At 40.7% G+C, this 20,933-nt stretch overlaps 1 protein-coding gene across 2 annotated transcripts in view; it reads right to left on the bottom strand.

Moving 5' to 3' along the window:
- mllt3 (MLLT3 super elongation complex subunit) overlaps positions 1 to 20,933 on the bottom strand; it is a 180,097-nt gene that overhangs the window by 16,051 nt on the left and 143,113 nt on the right. The window contains exons 7-9 of one of the 2 annotated variants that reach the window (XM_068030272.1): positions 15,803 to 15,926; positions 13,220 to 13,322; positions 7,015 to 7,086 (exon numbers count right to left, since the gene is read on the bottom strand). In XM_068030272.1, the coding sequence (XP_067886373.1) occupies positions 7,015 to 7,086; positions 13,220 to 13,322; positions 15,803 to 15,926 (299 nt within the window). The remainder of the gene's footprint in view (positions 1 to 7,014; positions 7,087 to 13,219; positions 13,323 to 15,802; positions 15,927 to 20,933) is intronic. The other variant, XM_068030273.1, reaches the window with a different exon arrangement.

Genomic DNA, 20,933 nt, shown 5'->3' with positions numbered 1-20,933 from the left:
AAAACTGTAGGCATAAGCTATTAAGGATATAGAAAAGTGATAACTGGAATAATAATTTTAATTATCTGACTAAGAGGACACTAGTTCAAACTAGTAAAAGGGAAATTTCATCACACAAAAGAATGACAAACATGCAAAATAGGTTTCTGAATAGAGTAGTGGAAACAAATATCCTGGAATCATTTAACATACTGGATGCTACAATGAGGCATGTTAATTGATACTTGGGGGATGTGGGTGTTACTGGATAGGCCTGCATTTTATTGCCCAGCCCTAATTGCCCTTGAGAAGGTGATGGTAAAATGCTTTCTTAAACCTCTGCAGTCCTTGGGATGTAGGTACACCCACAGCGCTGTTAGGAAGGGAGCTCCCAACGAGAATGGTTCCAGGGATGAGGAACTTCAGTTATGTAGGTAGGTTGGAGAAGTTGGGATTGTTTTTCTAGAAGAGATTTGACAGAGGAATTCAAGATCATGAGGGGTCTGTACAGAGAGGATAAATGTAATATCTCCAACTTTGCAGATGAGACAAAACTGGGTGGGAGGGCGAGTTGTGAGGAGGATGCAGAGAGGCATCTGGTTAATTTGGACTAGTTGAGTGAGTGGGCTAATTCTTGGCAGATGCAGTATAATGTGGATAAATGTGAGGTTATCCACTTTGGTAGCAAAAACAGGAAGGCAGATTATCTGAACGGCTATAAACTGAGAGAGGGGAATATGCAGTGAGACCTGGGTGTTCTTGTACACCAGTCACTGAAGGTTAGCATGCAGGTGCAACAGGCGGTAAAAAAGACAAATGGTATGTTGGCCTCCAAAGCGAGAGGATTCGAGTACAGGAGCAGGGTTGTCTTGCTGCAATTACACAGGGCCTTGGTGAGGCCACACCTGGAATAGTGTGTGCAGTTTTGGTCTCTTTATCTGAGGAAGGATGTTCTTGCTATAGAGGGAGTGCAGCGAAGGTTTACCACTCTGATTCCTGGGATGGCGGGACTGACGTATGAGGAGATACTGAGTCGGTTAGGATTATATTTGCTGGAGTTCAGAAGAGTGAGGGGGGATCTCATAGAAACCTATAAAATTCTAACAGGACTTGACAGGGTAGATGCAGGAACGATGTTCCCGATGGTGGGAGAGTCCAGAACTAGGGGTCATAGTCCAAGGATACGGGGTAAACCTTTCAGGACTGAGATGAGGATATAGCTCTTGGGTCTAAAGGGATCAAAGGGTATGGGGCGAAAGCAGGAACAGGCTACTGAGTTGGATGATCAGCCATGATCATAATGAATGGCGAAGCAGGCTCGAAGGGCCAAATGGCCTACTCCTGTTCCTATTTTCTATGTTTCTATAAGGAAAAACTGTTTCTATTGGTGGAAGGATTGAAAACAAGAGGGCACAGTGTCGACAGGGGCAGAAGGAGTGTACTGTTTATTCTAGTTCCAGTTCTCTACAGGTCACAACATTTTTTTCCACCCCACTTACCGATACGGTCAATCATAGACTATTTTTAACCCAGAATATAACACACCAACCAAGTTTCTTTAATAAACAAAAATATCAGTTTATTATAAAGCAAGTCTTAACCAGTAATGAAACAAAGCATAAACACACAGATTGAAATATAAAAGTTCCTTTTTTACCCTAGCCCCTCACACACACAAATGCATGCACATACAAATACACTGGTTAACCTGAAAAATAAAGTGATTTATGTTTTTAAGAGCTCTATTATAGACAAAAAAAAACCACTTGGGCTAAATATTTGCTCATTCTTGAAGAAACAGCAGATGAGCTATGTTGTGTTCCAAAACTGGCATACAGTCTGGCATCAGAGTACACATAAACGGGTTACTGTGTTCTTTTAGAAGAGTTCTTTTCAGGCGGTGTTATTGAGAATTAATTTAGCAGGCTTTTCTTCAAAGACAGGAGACAAGATGAGTGGACTTCTCAAGGTCTTTTAGAGGTGTGCTGGAAAGCTGAGCTGGGTTGTGGTCTTCTTTCCTCCCTTGGGAATGCTCCTCTTCCGTTGACAGTTCTCTTCTGTCCTTGGAAGTTCACTAGTTTTTTTTTTAAAAATACAGTTCAACCCTAACTCAAAGCAATTCAAAACTGATAACAGGTGGTCAACCTTTTGACCTCCATCAAACTTGACCTGTCACTTCTTCGTAAACAACTTCTCCAGGGGTATAAAGTTCTCTGTTGTCTATTGAGCTGGAAGTCAAGTGGTTTCCCGGAAAGGCTAATTTTCTTCAGAAGACCACTCAGTGCCCCTTTTAAAAAACATTTCCGGGGGCTGTTTTTACAAAGTCAAGTGGCCTTTATGACCCCCTTTGAAAACCCCAAAGTTTAACATTTCTTCAATCATTCAAAAATGAATCCTCAAAAAATATATTTAACAAAACACAGAGGCACTTTGGACCAACAGTTTTAAAGTATGGGCAAAAGAAGTAATGGTGACAGGAGGAAAAACTTTTTCACGCAGAGTGTCGTTAGGACTTGGAATGCACTGGCTGGAGGCAGGTTCAGTTGAGACATTCATGAGAGAATTGTATTATCTGAAAAGAAAGAATGTGCAGGGCTATGGGGAGAAGACAGGGGAGTGGCAACATAAAATTGCTCCTTCGGAGTGCCAGCGCAGATATGATGGGCCAAATGACCTCATTTGGTGCTGGAACAATTCAGTGATTCTGTGACCAGTCATGGCCACTGTGGTTCAAATTTGTCACCCTTGCTAGAATGGAGAAAGAAAATGACTCAGATCTTGTGATGGATCACAGAGAAGGTGTAAATGGAAATTTAAAAATCCCACAGCGATGAGAAACTCCAAAAAACTCCACAAGTCTGTCACAATCTGAAATAACAAGGTCAGTACATATTGGTAGACCTACAACTGGTATTATTTAGCTACTAACTGAGGGGTGAAGTGGGGCAAGGGAGGCAAAGAGGGTGTGGGGGGAGGCGGACAGAGGGAGAGAGAATGATGGCATTTAGGAATAGTGGCCAAACCAAAGGCCTTCGAGAACCAAAATCAGAGCAGAGGTTAATTCAGCAGAGACATGTGGCTAAGATATCCTGAATAGATGGTACCAGAGGGAAATCCTTCAATGCCAGGAGCATCCGGAATAAGGTGGGTGAGCTTGCAGCATCGGTTGGTACCTGGGATCTCGATGTTGTGGCCATTTCGGAGACATGGGTAGAGCAGGGGCAGGAATGGATGTTGCAGGTTCCGGGATTTAAATGTTTCAGTAAGAACAGAGAAGATGGTAAAAGAGGAGGGGGTGTGGCATTGTTAATCAAGGAGAGTATTACAGCGACAGAAAGGACATTTGAGGACTCGTCCACTGAGGTAATATGGCCGAGGTTAGAAACAGGAGAGGAGAGATCACCCTGTTGGGAGTCTTTTATAGACCTCCAAATAGTTCCAGAGATGTAGAGGAAAGGATAGCGATGATTCTCGACAGGGGCGAGAGTAACAGGGTAGTTGTTATGGGGGAGTTTAACTTTCCAAATATTGACTGGAAATACTATAGTTCGAGTACTTTAGATGGGTCAGTTTTTGTCCAGTGTGTGCAGGAGGGTTTTCTGATACAGTATGTAGACAGGCCAACCAGGGGTGATGCCACATTGGATTTGGTACTGGGTAATGAACCCGGCCAGGTGTTAGATTTAGATGTAGGTGAGCACTTTGGTGATAGTGATCACAATTTGGTTAGGTTTACCTTAGTGATGGGCAGGGACAGGTATATACCGCAGGGCAAGAATTAGAGCTGGGGGAAAGGAAATTATGATGCGATTAGGCAAGATTTAGGATGCGTAAGATGGGGAAGGAAACTGCAGGGGATGGGCACAATCGAAATGTGGAGCTTATTCAGGGAGCGTCTACTGCGTGTCCTTGATAAGTATGTACCTGTCAGGCAGGGAGGAAGTTGTCGAGCGAGGGAGCCATGGTTTACTAAAGAAAGTTGAAGCGCTTGTCAAGAGGAAGAAGAAGGCTTATGTTAGGATGAGACGTGAAGGCTCAGTTAGGGCGCTTGAGAGTTACAAGCTAGCCAGGAAGGATCTAAAAGGAGAGCTAAGAAGATCAAGGAGAGGACACGAGAAGTTATTGGCGGATAGGAGCAGGGAAAACCCTAAGGCTTTCTATAGGTATATTAGGAATAAAAGAATGACTAGAGTTAGATTAGGGCCAATCAAGGATAGTAGTGGGAAGTTGTGTGTGGAATCAGAGGAGATAGGGGAAGCGTTAAATGAATATTTTGCGTCAGTATTTACAGTAGAGAAAGAAAATGTTGCCGAGGAGAATACTGAGATTCAGGCTACTAGGCTAGATGGGATTGAGGTTCACAAGGAGGAGGTGTTATTAATTTTGGAAAGTGTGAAAATAGATAAGTCCCCTGGGCCAGATGGGATTTATCCTAGGATTCTCTGGGAAGCAAGGGAGGAGATTGCAGAGCCTCTGTCCTTGATCTTTATGTAGTCATTGTCGACAGGAATCGTGCCGGAAGACTGGAGGATAGCAAATGTTGTCCCCTTGTTCAAGAAGGGGAGTAGAGACAGCCCTGGTAATTATAGACCTGTGAGCCTTACTTCGGTTGTGGGTAAAATGTTGGAAAAAGTTATAAGATACAGGATTTATAATCATCTAGAGAAGAATAAGTTCATTAGCGATAGTCAGCACGGTTTTGTGAAGGGTAGGTCGTGCCTCACAAACCTTATTGAGTTTTTCGAGAAGGTGACCAAACAGGTGGATGAGGGTAAAGCAGTGGATGTGGTGTATATGGATTTCAGTAAGGCGTTTGATAAGGTTCCCCACGGTAGGCTATTGCAGAAAATACGGAAGTATGGGGTTGAAGGTGATTTAGAGCTTTGGATCAGAAATTGGCTAGCTGAAAGAAGACAGAGGGTGGTGACTGATGGCAAATGTTCATCCTGGAGTTTAGTTACTAGTGGTGTACTGCAAGGATCTGTTTTGGGGCCACTGCTGTTTGTCATTTTTATAAATGACCTGGAAGAGGGTGTAGAAGGGTGGGTTAGTAAATTTGCGGATGACACTAAGGTCGGTGGAGTTGTGGATAGTGCCGAAGGATGTTGTAGGGTACAGAGGGACATAGATAGGCTGCAGAGCTGGGCTGAGAGATGGCAAATGGAGTTTAATGCGGAAAAGTGTGAGGTGATTCACTTTGGAAGGAGTAACAGGAATGCAGAGTACTGGGCTAATGGGAAGATTCTTGGTAGTGTAGATGATCAGAGAGATCTTGGCGTCCAGGTACATAAATCCCTGAAGGTTGCTACCCAGGTTAATAGGGCTGTTAAGAAGGCATATGGTGTGTTAGCTTTTATTAGTAGGGGGATCGAGTTTCGGAGCCACGAGGTCATGCTGCAGCTGTACAAAACTCTGGTGAGACCGCACCTGGAGTATTGCGTGCAGTTCTGGTCACCGCATTATAGGAAGGATGTGGAAGCTTTGGAAAGGGTGCAGAGGAGATTTACTAGGATGTTGCCTGGTATGGAGGGAAGGTCTTACGAGGAAAGGCTGAGGGACTTGAGGTTGTTTTCGTTGGAGAGGAGGAGGAGGAGAGGTGACTTAATAGAGACATATAAGATAATCAGAGGGCTAGATAGGGTGGATAGTGAGAGTCTTTTTCCTCGGATGGTGATGGCAAACACGAGGGGACATAGCTTTAAGTTGAGGGGTGATAGATATAGGACAGATGTCAGAGGTAGTTTCTTTACTCAGAGAGTAGTAGGGGCGTGGAACGCCCTTCCTGCAGCAGTAGTAGACTCGCCAACTTTAAGGGCATTTAAGTGGTCATTGGATAGACATATGGATGAAAATGGAATAGTGTAGGTCAGATGGTTTCACAGGTCGTCGCAACATCGAGGGCCGAAGGGCCTGTACTGCGCTGTAATGTTCTAATTCTAATAGGAAAGTACCAGTTTTTGGAATTTCCACTACTTTGTGTAGTCAAGCACAGTAGTCTGAACCTCCCAATAAAGAGGGTCCGAAGATATTAACATCTTGAAGGATCCATTTCACCCATGTACAGTTAATAACTTGGTTTTATCCGAATATCCACGACCTCGTTTAAACCATTCGTGTCAGGCAAGGCATCCAGGAATCCATAAAATGTATTTCTCTGCCAGCAATTACCTTTCTGATCATGGTGCCAGTCAGGCCTACTTCAGAAAAGTCCTATTCCCTTACTCTGGGGGTAGGTTTTGAACCACATACTTTTCCAAAACTACACTAGAGCCTTATGCCAGCATGAGTACTGAGGTGTTTTGGCAAGAGCCTGCCTTGGCAGTGCTACTAAAGCAGATTCATCCATGATCAACTAACCATGTCCTTCTGTGTTGATGAATCAATCGAAATCTACAGCTTTTGAACTGCAAACTTGGTGAAGAACAATTTTTAGCGAGTGAAATTATTTGCATGAAGCCATCAAATTCAAACAAGATGACTTCCTGGCATGGACCTATTGCCCTGAATGGCCTGCTTCTGTGCTATAAATACTATTTATGTAACTATGTCAACAAAAATAATCAAGAGTGAAAGTCCAGAAAAGTCAAAACAAGGATCACTTCCAAAGCTTTAATTGTCCCATTCTGAAGTAGAGCAGTCTGCTCAAGAATTTTCTATTGGCAGAATAGTGAGTCACAGCTGTTGACAATGGAAAGAAAGAACAGGGGGCTGGTCTACAGGTGGAATTCATGAGCTTGGGGAAAAATCATGTGACACAAGAAACTTTAATACGTTTTTAACTCCTGGAAGGATTCTCCCTCAGTGACTTCCCCCCACTGGGCCTATTGTGCAGCACCTGGATGATTAATAAATACAGCAGAACAATTGCACCAGTATCAGACTTAAAAAAGGAGAAAGGGTGCCAATGTTCTGTGGCTTTACTTTGAGTGGCACACAAAAAGACACGTGTACATATATGTTTGTGTCACTAGAACCTCAGTACTGTCATGTGCTACTGTATGAAAGAACTTCAAGAATACAAGAAACACTGCTTACCTTGTCATATTCACCATTCTTTATTGTTTTCTCAGGTTTGCTTTGCTTTAATGGGCTTTTGACTTCTAACACCTGTTATAACAGAGGCGTAAAGACTTCAGCTACAAGTGCTCCTCACTTTCGGCTGTACTCAGGCTGAATTTAAATGGCTGCATTTTATTCGAAAATACTGGCCATAAGTTTTTTTTTCTCCCCTTTGAGTAACTTCCACAATTACCTCATCCCAAGCCTACATTTTCTCCTTTACTTGATGGGCTTAATCATCTAAGCTATGGACTTTTCCAAATCTCCATCTGTACTTTCAACAAGACCCTTTTTCCTCTCTCTTCCAGAAATGGGGACTTCATTTTTGTGCAGTGTCCCTTTCAAATGCTTGGCTACAAACCAACACATTTTGCACAAGGAAGACTGACGAGTTTGAATGCCAATTTAAGGCAATGATTATGATTGGAATGTCAGTCTTGGTCTCTAGTTAGGAGGTCAAACATTTAAATTGCTACAGTTACTGGAGCAAGTTCCCGGTTTATTATTTAATATCTAGAAATTCATATATTTGAGTCAAGATTTTGGGTGGAAACCTTAATTTATCTAGGAACTTTTTTTTTTTTAAAAAGGGTTTCTTAACAGACTTGCATTTCATGAAAGATGTTGTCTGATGCAGTGTTCTGCATCACTACTCAGTCTTTTCTAATGAACAATTAGGAAATGCACTGTGAGGGCTCAGTCCGGTCAAAAATGTCATCTATTATGAAAAGGATCCTAAATAAGTAATTAAAACCCTTTGGTTTTCAGTTTGTAATTGGAGCAACAGCTAACAGAGAATTGTAATTTGTATCACAATGTCTTTTAGTATTTACTTCCTACTCATCAATGGTGCAAATATTTGCCAAAATAAATAGTATTTATTGCCAAAGAAAAAAAAATGTACTTGATTAGTTGCTTTTCTTTCTACTTTAGACAGAGGTTACCATTGTGTCTATGCATGTGGGACACACTGGGTGACTCTAAAATGCCAACACAATTTTCTCTTGATCCATGACAATAAAGCATTGTTGACATATAAATGCAGATAATGAATAGTTAATCTTATCTGAACACTAACACCAACTTTCAGAAGCCAAAGATCGTTCAGTAACAGAAGTTAATCAGCTTAGCATTTCTTTCCTCTGGATTTCATACTAAGTTTTTGAAAAGCTTACTTTGGAAAGAAGCAATACTGGACTCTTGAGCATACCTCCTGCATGCAATAGAAAATTGGGCATCGTTTTCCAGAAGTATACTTTCTGTTAAATACCAATTCATGTAAACATGGGTTACATTGTCCATCAGAAATCTTTAATTGTTTACTGTTTTAAAAAATTTTTTGTATTGAGAAGTGAATCAATTTGTAATGGGTGGGGAAAATGGAGGGAGAACAGGAAATTGAAGACTAAGCATTTGTATTTATTGCAGAGAGTAAAACTTGGAATATTGCTCTTAATGTAACCAAGGCCTACATGTATTTCATACAATTCAGAACATTTGTCAGGTCATAAAAGATGCAATACGTATTCTCCTCATTGTGTTTAGAATACACAAGTGGCAATAGCTGAAATCACTTTCTTTAATACTACCTTTTCTGCAAATAAACACCTTCACAAGGTACTGCATTGAGTCGAAACATGCTAAGGGCAAAAGGTGTCTAAACACAGACATTGAATCTCGGGATTATCTGTAACTTCGATGTAGATATAGTCATAGTATTCCGAATTTAGCGTATGCGGGCACACTAATACAGAGCAACTATTTTTTTTTAAGTTTTTTTTTTTAAAGTGTACTTGATTAGCTTTTCTAAATCACAAAGAAAATGTTTAGCAGGCCAGGTTATGCTACAGGCTTGAAAATAATTTCTAACGCAGCCAGCTTGTCTTTTTCTGCAATTAGCTTTGCAGTAAGGCAATTCATTTTTGTAAACACAAGCTTCAGCTCTGAAGTCCTACATTTAATGTTAAAAGATGCAACAAAACAATTACACTTTAGTATACCAAAATTAAACATTTCCCTTGAATTTCACAAATTGTACAGCTTGATTTTCATACTTCCTCACGTAGATTAAATGCATGCAATATACTTTACCTCATCTCAAAATGAAGCACAGAATATAATTTAATCTTGAGAAAACCGCTTTTGAGTGATCAAAAGTAGAAGAATCTCAGATTAAAAACTGCACAAGTATCAGAACAGTCACAGTAACAGTACTATGAAAACCATGTTTTTTTTTAAAAAGACAAATTCTTAACTGAATTCTTTCTTAACCAAATTACATGGATACAATTGGCAAGTCATTGCACTGCAACTTAAAAACAAAGGTACAGGAGGTTAAATGAATAGCCTCGGACTTAAGTAAAAGGAACACATTTTGAGGTGGGATCCCAATGATCCAATTGGATAGGGCAGAAGTATTTGCACACTCCTGTTCACAAGAAGAATTCTGATCTCAGCCATCTTGTTGTGAACCAGGGGCAAGAGGAGAACAGATACCTCCTTGCAAGGAGGAAAAAGAAAAAGAACTGCAGGATGAGTCATCACCACTTCCTAGAAGTCTATTATAGGAAGAGTAATTGGTAGAAATCTAGGAACAAGTTTATTTTCATGTCAAATCTACAACATGAATTCATAAAGCACCTTTAAAGTGGGAAACACCCCATCATGCCCACCCGGCCAAGGCGCTCGACAGAGACACAGATATAAATGACTTGAGTCAAAGGAGGAACCATTAGGAGGGGTGACCAAAAGTTTGGGTTTTAAAGGCGGCCATAAAAAGGATAAGAGGGAGCTGGAGGTGCTTGGAGGGAAATCCACAGCAGGCAGCTTAGACAGATAAAGACACAGCTACTAACAGTGGGATGAAGGGAGAGGAAATATGCAAAAAGACAGAGTCGGGGAATGAGAGTTATTGGAGAGAGTTCCAAGGGCTGGAGGAAGTGAAAGAGACAAGGGAAAGCAAGATTCAAAATGAATTTAAATTTTGAGAATTAGAATTTTATATCAACGCACTGGGGTACCAGGAATCAATGTGGGTTGAGTACAGAGGCGATGAATAAGCAGGATTAAGGGCAGAATAGGACATGGCAGCAGAATGTTCGATGACTGAGGTTCATAGAGCATGGAGGATCGGAAGCTATCCAGGAGAGCATTGGAATAATCAAGTATGGAGGTGAAAGAGATACAGATTAGAGATTCAGAAGCAGAAGGGCTGAAGTAGGAGTGAGCACAGGCAATGTTAGAGATGGAAGCAGGCGGCCTTCGATATGGAGAACATGGGGTGGGAGATCAGCTCAGGGTCCAGTAGGGCGGCAAGTTTGCCAACAGTCTGGTTCAACCTCAGATATGGTTTGCAAAGGGGACAGTGGAATTGGAAGTGAGGGTAACAAGTGATGTTTCCAACATTTAACTGGTAGAAATCGCAGCTCCTCCAAAACTACATGTTTGACGAGCAGTGTGACAGCACAGAAGCAGTGGAACGGTCGAGAGGTGATGGAGATACAGCATACATGTGGAAGCAGCCCCCATCTCTTTGGATGACGTTCCCAAGGGGATACATGTAGATGTGGAAGAGTAGGGAACCAAGGATAGATTCCTGAATCGACAAGGGCAGGAACAAAATGAGGGTAGTTCCATTGAGCTGGACAACAAAAGAAAGATAAGCGACCTTTTATTTCCAGCACTTTCTGTTTTTATTTCAGATTTCCAGTATCTGCAGTATTTTGCTTTTATTATAACAAACGAGAGGTGTTGGAGGAAGCTGGTGTGGTTAACCACGGCAAAGGCTGTAGGGGAGGTCAAGGAGGGAAAAATGCATCACAAAGATTTATCTGATATCTCTTATTAAGGTTGTTTCAGTACTATGGCAGGAGCAGAAACCTGTTTGAAGAGCTTCAAACATGGGACTGTAGTAAGAGGAGCATGAATTTGGGAGGTGACAACATATTCAAGGACTTGAGGAAAAGCGAGAGTGGAAATGGGCTGGATGGTCGCAACAACACGGGTCAAAGTTTGTATTTTTGACAAGTGAGTGATGACAGCTGTTTTGAAATGGAAGGGAACTATATCAAAAAAATAACGAACTTGCATTTATGTAACATATTCCACAACCTCAGGACATCCCAAAATGCTTTGCAACCAATAAAGTACTTCTGAAGTGTAGTAATGGTTAAAATGTAGGAAAAACAGTAGCCAATCCGCACACAGCAAGCTCTCACAAACAGCAATCTGATGGTGGCCAGATGGATGTTTTTGTTAGCAAGTGTTTGTGATCGAGTTATAAACATCATCCAGGACACCATGGATAACTCTCCCGCTCTTCAAAATAGTGCCATGGGATCTTTTACATCCACCCGAGAGGCGCCAGACGGGGCCTCGGTTCAACGTCTCATCCAAAAAACAGCACCTCTGGCAGTGTAGCACTCCCTTACTGCTTCACTAGAGCATCAGCCTAGATTTCTATGCTCAAGTCTCTGGAGCGGAACATAAACCTACAATCTTCTAACTCAGATAAGAGTGCTACCCTACCCACCGGGTCACGTTAACACCAGGAACCATTTACTGGTATGCGGACGAGGAGATGGGTCACACTAACGAGAATGGGTTGAAGGCGGCACAAAGCGAGAAAGGAAATAAAGTAGAGAGACACACTAATTCAAGGAATAGGCAAGGGGGAACTGGAGGCTAGACTCAGAGTGAGAGTGACAAAAAGTCCATGAGCTCCACACACTTACTGGAGGAGGCAGATGAGAGGGGTTGAAGGAGATGGTTGGGAGTGGAGGAAAAAGCTGGAAGTATCTCTGCATCCCAGGATGAATCTGCAGCAGTAGTGCTTTTGGCTGAAGACAGTGAGGCCCAACAGTGCTGATATAGTCTGCCAGATCTGGTGATAGCTGGCTAAGCCAGTTGTTCAGTGTATATGCTCAAGTCTGCACCCTTGGACTTGACAGAGTGAAAACAAGGGTTATTCCAGGGTTATGACCAGGATGAAGGAGAGAAAAGATTTTGCTGGGAACAAGGGTATCCAAAGTGAAGGAGAGAGAGACTGGTTGAGCGGATCGACAGCAGCATAATTGTGACAAATGGAGGGCCAAAGGTTGGTACGAGTTGGCAGTTTAAAAGTGCAACTGTAAGTGACTTGGGGAGAATGTTTTTCAGGGGCTGATGCAGAATGAACTGGAGTTGAAGGGGGTGGGGGTGTGAGTAGTGAGGAAGACAATGAAGTGGTTGGAGATGGTCTTGTTTGTGATCAAAGCCATGGGAATAGACAGGCCATTTGCTATCACTGTGAATAAGGGGGACAGAGTTAAGAGATTTAGGGAGAACATAGAACTAAGGAGTGGGGCAGACAGAAGGTGAGGGAGATTGTGATTGGAAACAGAGGATGAGTCACTTAACTGCAGAGGCTGGGGGAGGAAACTTCAAGAAACTCAGGATGCAGCAATAGAAAATGAATTTTTTTTTTTAAAGGAGATGAAAGCAGGTGAGGTGCTGGAAGGTGCCTGCGAAATAGGAGAGAGGAAAACCAAGTTGTGATTTGATAAGAGTCACACCAGGACAGTTTAGACAAGGTAGGCATTGGAAAGTATAACCAGGCTTCATTGAGGGGCCTACAGTCAACGTGCATTTAAAAAAAAAAGTTTCAATCAAAGCCATGATGTCAAAGCAACGGTCATAGATAGCAAAGGTCTTATTCACAAGTGAATAGACATTCTGGAGAGTACTGCAGAGCGGGGCAGGGATATTGATCCAGTGCAACAGTTGGGAGTTTGGGGGGGGGGGGGGGGGGGGGCTGGTGGTGGGGAGTGATAGCCTCCAGTACACATGATGGGCCGAGAGGGAGAGGGACAGTTGAGATTATTGCTTGCAAGGAGGCAGTGACAGTTACCTCAATGTGTCTTGCAGAGAATGTAAATCACAATTGGTTTCTATAGAATATAATACCACTGAAAATAAAATATTTCTAATGCACTAACGACCAACAGTACCTTCCATATTCATGAGCTAGTGCAATATAAACTAATAAATTATGATCTTAGTGCAATAATCTAGATTTATAGCACAATTCAAAAATATGGAATTTCACAGACTGATTTTGAACAGCAGGAGTTTTAGGTTCAATCTTCTTGGAATTATTTTGTACACAGATGCTTGCAGTTTACTGTATGGCTTCTTCTCATACCTGGTTATTGCTATTGTTGGCTTTTAATATTGGAGGTGCTTCATTTCTAGGTGGGGTAGAGCTGCCACTGTTTTCACTGTCACTCCCATCACTCAAACTCATTCTGTAATTTAAAAAAAAAAGCACAAGATTTAGGCACAAACAGCCAGGAATAAAATAGGGGGCGCAAGAAAATCTATTTCTAACAATGCATTCTCATATGGACATGGATGCACTGGACAAATGTTTCAGCTTAAACGTGTTAGTTAACTGTTGATAAATTTTCACTGATTCATTATTTCTCTTCTCTCCACCTTACACAACATAACTTCCTGATCAAGAGGATGAATCTATTTTGTCTCCTTTTTTTTTAAAAAAACAACTCTTCAGATCAACATTTGTGATAACTCTTGGAAAAAATAATTCATTGAATGGTTGAAGTCAAACTCTTTTCAAGCATTTTTTAAATCTTGAATGAAACTATTTGCAGCTATGAGCATTATGTGAGCAGACTCACTCTTCAATTTTCCATCGATTAAGCAAACAAATTGCTTTTGTTCTTCTTCTGTAGCTCTGCAATTGCCATCTAAATTTCATAACTTACACCCAATCATCTGTTTTTCATTTTAAAATACTTGGATCATTTCTCTTTTCCACCTTACTTTATCCAATTAATAATGCAATGGTACTAAAACCAATTTTATCTGCAGCACATGTGGAAGAGTCTGTCACTCTAGTATTGGCCTTTATAGCCACTCCAGGCGCTGCTCCACAAACCACTGACCACCTGCAGATGCTTACCCATTGTCTCCCGAGACAAGGAGGCCAAAGAAGAAGGTGGTACTAAAAGTGAAATGACGAACTACAAAGACAGAATTCCACTATGGATCTACTTTCTAACTGAATTGGATCTAATCTAGTTGGGAGGGAGGCAGAAAATAGTGCGTACATATGCATAAATTAGTAAAGCAGCTAAAATGAAAATAAACTACATTACTAAAAGATATCCAAATGCAGTAGAAGCATTCATGTTTTACACCAAAACTAGTAATATAGGGGTTGTTCAAGAGAGATGCAGCCACATTGGAAAGCGCAGCCACATTGGAAATCACAGCCACCATAATGCTTCATTGTGTAAATGCAACAGGAGATTAGTAACCTGTACACAAACAGAATTCTATTGCAGGTGCAGAAAAGCTGGATTCAGTGACGTAAACAAGAATCTTAATGTCCAAAGCCAGCCTATTTTTATTGGTACAAATTTTATTAACAAAGCTACAAAAGACACATTACGGTTCCCCTTTGAAATTTTCCTCTTTCCTACTCTTGTGTACCTTAATTTCTCTTATGGAATCATCCTCATTGGTATTTCCTCAGAGAAAGAACAGAAGTCCAATCAACAGGAGTTGCTGTCATAGTACTACAGTTAACCCACAGTTTTTGAACAGCCATTGACCATCTTACAAATGACATTTAATTTTCAAATTATTGGAAGTTGTAGCCAAGTTTGTTAATATTTAGTAATAGAGATACCAGAGTAAAAGAAATCATAATCAGATATTATGCATATTTGCATCACTCCAAGTATTGAAAGGTGGCTTGAAACAAAAACTTAAAACTACAATGTGGAAAAGAACATTACAGCAAACATCAATACGGAGACTCAGTGTCCCTGACACCAGCAGAACTTAATGCTAATACTGTACTATATAACGAGCAACATATCCTAAAATTCTTTGATTATTTTACTTGTGTCAGAAATTCTATACAATGAATCTGCCTTTATTTCAAAGTATATACTTGCAGTAGAACAGACACATCCACCTAAATAATAATAAAAACAAGAAATGCTGGAAATACTCAGCAGGTCTGGCAACATCTGTGGAGAGAGAAGCAGAATTAGCTTTTCAGGTCAGTGACGTTTCTGATGAAAGGTCACTGACCTGAAAGGTTAACTTTGCTTGTCTCTCCACAGATGCTGCCAGACCTGCTGAGTATTTCCAGCATTTCTTGTTTTTATTGCAGATTTCCAGCATCTACAGTATTTTGCTTTTATTATATCCACCTTTAAACACTATCATACCATTTTATCACAAGTTTAAAAAAATGAGTTCAAGCACACATGCATATGATGTGGCAAGCTCATATTTAACCTGATTAATAAAATAAAGTTACAAATATAACCTATGGAGCAGCACTGCTGATGAACAGCTGTATAACAATGTGCAGTGGCACTCAAAGCAGATATGCAACTTTGTGCACAATCTTTAATTATACATATGGGTCATGTTTTACTTTAAACAAAACATGCTTGTGGATATTCTCTCAGATAGCTCCCACTGAATAAGACAGTAAAATACAATCAGTATAATTACTAGAAGTAACCAACTTTTAAGTATTCAGGTTTCACAGAATTAGTTCTGGATCATTATAGCATATCTAATTTTTTTCAATAGTTTATGAATGGTGCAAGTAAGGCACAAAACACAATTAAGGCTCTCAGCACAAAATAAATATATGAAATGAACACAGTTGATGGAAGATGTCAAAACATTTAGATGTTTATTTAAACCTTTCTTTTAATTAGCTCTTTGCAATACTAACCTATGTCCTCGGCTTCCGCAATGAGTATTTAATGTTCTCTCTACATCAGAGAGGTTTCCATTCTCATCTTCATCTGACTCATTGCCTTCAGAATGGAGATCTTCCATTATAGATCTCAGTGGACCTGTTCAAAAATAAAAGGGATGGAACTTCACAACCATTCCAAGTTTGATTGAGATGCTGACTTAGGTTTTATCTCCCTTTTCACTTTCTATCCTGAGAGCAAAAACACTTACTGAAGCAGGCTCCATGAGCAATGGCCACCCTCCAGTACCTTGCTGATGAGGTCATTTTTGTGTGAAAGCCTAAACAGCAGTAGCAAAGGCTATTTTACTATAGAATATATCACAATCCAATTAGATTCAGTCCTCACACATCTTCACATACACATTTCCCACAAAGGTCAACATTTAAAAATTAAGAGCAGGGACCCTTTCCAACTTGTTTTTTCTTCACCCTAGGTAAGCACAGTTGATGGAAGATGCCAAAGAATTAGAAATATTTTTGTTTAGGGTTCACCTAGCCAAGAGGCACAATGACAAACTGCAAATATCCTAATGGAGACCAGCTAACTCAGCACAGAGTGGGAGTTGAACAAGATTTTTACACCCTTGCATGTCACTTGGCAATACTTGTCTCAGAGAAACTGGAAAATTGAAAAAAATTGAATCATGAATATAATTACCAAGTTTTCTGCACGACACATCATACAATTATGCACTTGGACACACACCATGAATTCCTGCTTCATACAGGTTGTACCTTTGAGATTGAATTTAAGATGCCCGATTTTGATTAACCCAGAGGCAAATACGTGGAAGTTTGGGATGCTTGAAATAATTATAGGTCATTTCATGTACATTCACTGCACTTCAAGTAACAAGAATCCATTATTAATTTCAGAACTCAAAGGTAAATTGTTTTGCATCTTTTCTCATCTTCTCTTCATCAATAGTCGTGGATTGCAAAGATTAAATGACAGGACAGGTGCGTAATGCACAGGTCCCTCTCATGCCACATAAGATAAATTTGGTTAAGAGATAGATTTCAGAATTGAATCCAAATATTAGCTGCCGACAAGATTTGTTTTACATCTGGCTTCAATTTTGAACTATATTTGTAGCACTGGCAGCACTCTCAACAGAGTCAAAAGGTATGGATTCAACCTATACAAAGGATTTGAGCACAATTTAGACAGGCTCTCAAAAATGTTGCACTGGGACAGTGCTTTATGGTGGCATCCATCAGATGAGGCATCAGTGGACATCACAGATTTGTTGGTGCTATTAAGAAAGTACAGTCATCTCTCTGTGTGCTGGTCAACACCACCAAAATAGATCAATCATCTTTTCAATGAGAGTAGTCGCAAAAGTACATCATTAGCAGAGTGTAAAAGGTGAGAATTTGGTGAATGGGAATTTGGTAGAGGGGCAAGAAGGCACTGCTTTTTTCCTCCAATATGTGTAGTGGTTTGTGCAAGATTGAGGCTGTAAGTATTTAAAATTTTTGCCCAGTGTTTTAGCGCAAGTTTAATGTGTAGAAAAGGAAAAAAAAGCTTACAAACTAAAAACTCAATATCAATAATATAGACCAAAATATGGCAAAGCAGGTTATGTGTCTGGACTGCAGTATGTCAGAGTTTATGGACAGTGAAACTGTCCCAAGTGAACACATCTGCAATAGATGCCTCTGTTTTAAATTTCTCCGACTTAAGAGTCATTGAGCTGGAGTACAAGTAGGAGACACTCTGACATAAAGGGAGGGGAGAAATATCTGGCCAGTTTGCCCCAGACATCTCTCTACCATTTGGAGAGAGAGATTCAGGATCAGAATGGGATTGGTGACACCAGTACTGTACACAGAGTAAAGGGAACCCAGATGGGACAGAGAACAAGGCTCCATAGAACCTGATCCTAATCAACAGGTACAATGTATTTGCTACCTTTGAGGAGAAGGATGAAGATTATGAGAAAAACAGCCAGAATGCAGAGCATGACACCTTGGAGCAGAACAGTTTGGGGTAGCTGTAGGGGATTCAATAATTAGGGGCCAGATAGCATGCTTTGTAAGCAGGATCAAGAACCCCAAATGGCATGTTGCCTACCTGGTGCCAGAGTGAGGAAAGTCAGGTGGAAAAGGCAGTGTTAATAATAGTTCAAAACAAATGAAAGGGGAGAGAGAAAGTAGAGTAAGTGTCAAAAATTGTGCTTCAGGCACAACATTATATCTTGATTTTCCCTTTAACTGTGAGAGAGAAACAAGAAATATGATTAAAACCTTGGAGCAGAAGGACAGATTCAAGTGTATAGTCCAAATAAGTTTTAAAAAAAAATACAACCACATAGAGTATAAAGGAACGAACTGAATGAAGAAGAAATAATAGAGGTGCCATTACACTACCGGATACATTCTATAGGCCACCATTAGTGGGAAAGATACAAGGGAACAAATTTGCAAGGAAATTACAGAGAGGTGCAAAATCTATAGAGCAGTTTATAATGGGCGCTTTACTAATCCTAATATAGACTGGGTTTGTAATAGTGTAAAGAGCAGGGGGTGATGGGGGGTGGAGCTAAGAGTTTCTAAAGCACATCCAAAATTTTCTTTTTATATATCAGTGTGTTTCCAGTCCAATAAGGAAGGAGGCATTGCTGGATCTGGCTCTGGGAAATGAGGTGGGACAAGTGGATGAAATGTAAGTAGGGGAACACTTAGGTAACAGTGATCATAGCATCATAAGGGTTAGATTAGCTATGGAAAAGGACAAGGAGCAATCCAGAGTAAAAATAACTAATTGGGAGAGGGCCAGTTTCAATGGGGTGAGAATGGTTCTGGCCCAAGTAAAGTGGACTCAAAGATTGGCAGGCAAAACTATAATTGAACAACGAGCTGCATTTTAAAAGGAGATAGTTCAGGTACAAAGTACAATCCCATAAGGTGGAAAAAGTAGGACAAAAAGAAAGAGCCTCCTGGATAATGAAAGAGATAGAGAGCAAGATGAAGCAGAAAAAGGGTGCATAAGACAGATGTCAGAATGATAATACAAGTGAAACCCAGGCTGAAATTAGAAAGTTCAGAGCTGAAGTGAAAAAAAATGACAGCAAAGCGAGAGAATGAGAAGAGACTGGCAACTAACACAAGGAAATCCAAACGTCTTGTATAGGCCTATACATAGTGAAAAGGGTGGTAAAAGGAGGACTAGGACTAATTAGGAACCAAAAAAGGGGATTTATACATGAAGGCAGAGGGCATAGCTGAGGTGCTAAATGAATACTTTGCATTAGTCTTCATCAAGGAAGATCCTGCCAAAGTTGTAGTGAAAGAGGAGGTAGTTGAGTCACTAGATGGGCTAAAAATTGATAAAGAGGGAGGTATTAGAAAGACAAGGTATACTTAAAATTGAAGAACATAATAAATATGATCAGGAATCAACCATACTGCCACTTGAGCCTGCTTCGCCATTCAAAACGAACGTGGCTGAACTTCTGCCTCAACTCTACTTTCCTGCCTGCTCCTCCTATCCCTCGATTCCAAGACACCAAAAATTTATCCCTCAGCCTCAAGTATATTCAGTGTTGGAGCATCCACAACCTTTGGGGTAGGGAATTGCATAGATTCACAACCCTTTAAGTGAAGAAATTTCTCATCTCAGTCCTGAGACTATGCCCGTGTTTTAGACTCACCAGCCAAGGGAAACAACCTCTCCATTTCTCCCACCAAGCCCCTTCACAATCTTATGTTTCAATGAGATCACCTCTCATTCTTCGAAACTCCAGAGAGCATAGGCCCAATTTACTCAGCCTCTCATACCAGGAACCAATCAAGTGAACCTTCGCTGTACCGCCTCCAATACAACTATATCCTTCCATAGATATGGAGACTAAGACAATGGACTGTACTCCAGGTGTGGTCTCACCAATGCCTTATACAACTGTAGCCATACTTCCTTATTCTTCTACTCCAATCCCCTTGCAATAAAGGCCAACATGCCATTTGCCTTCATAATTGCTTGCTGTACCTGCAAGCTAACTTTGTGTTCCTTGTATGAGTACACTCAAGTCTCGCGGAACATTAACATTTATAAGTTTCGTACCTTTTAAAAAATATTCTGCTTTTCTATTCTTGTACCAAAGTAAATAACCACACAATTCACCACATTATACTCCATCTGCCACCTTATTGTCCACTCATTTAACCTGTCTATATCTCTTTGCAGCTGTGTCCTCCTCACAGCTTGCATTCCCACCTAGCTTTGCATTGTCAGCAAACTTAGATACATTACTCTTGGTCTCATTGTCTGAGTCATGAATATAGATTGTAAACAGCTGAGGCCCCAGCAGTGATCCTTGCGGTATTCCACTATTCACTGCCTGCTAACTTGAAAATGCCCAGTTTATCCCCATTCCCTGCTTCCTGTCTGTTAACCAAACCTCTATCCATGCTAATATATTACCTCCAAATCCATAAGCCCCTATCTTGGGGCCTTTTGTGTGGCATCTTATCGAATGCGTTTCGAAAATCCAAGTATACTACATCCACTGGTTCCCCTATATCTTTAGTTACATCCTCAAAAAACTCTAATAAATTTGTCAAACAGGATTTCCCTTTTGTAAAAACATGTTGACTTTGCCTGATCATACTACAATTTTCGAACCGGATTAAGATTTCCTTAATAATAGATTCCAGCATTTTCCAGTGACTGATGTCAGGCTAACTGGCTTGTAGTTCCCAATTTTCTCTCCCCCCTCCTTTCTTGCTAAGACACCTGGAATGGATCAGAGGCATCCAAGGATACTGAGGGATGCAAATGTGGAAATTGCAGAGGAACTGGTATAATCTTCCAATCCTACTTAGATATGTGGGTGGTGCCAGAGGACTGGAGGATTGCTACACCCTTCTTCAAAAAAAAAATAGGTTCTGATGAAAAGGTCACTGACCTGAAATGTTAACTCCGTTTCTCTTTCTACAGATGCTGCCAGACCTGATTATTTCCAGCACTTCCTTCTTTTATTTTAGATTTCCAGCATCCACAGTATTACAGTATTTTGCTTTTATTGCAGGAGTGGACCAGATGGCCCCGAGTCAGCACTGCCATTCAATACAATCATGGTTGATGCAAGAGTGACACAAT

The sequence above is a fragment of the Heterodontus francisci genome, chromosome 4 (genome assembly GCF_036365525.1).
Source record: "Heterodontus francisci isolate sHetFra1 chromosome 4, sHetFra1.hap1, whole genome shotgun sequence".
Classification (NCBI taxonomy): Eukaryota; Metazoa; Chordata; class Chondrichthyes; order Heterodontiformes; family Heterodontidae; genus Heterodontus; species Heterodontus francisci.
Note: the sequence above shows the minus strand (reverse complement) of the source record. Positions and strands in the feature narration are given on the sequence as shown.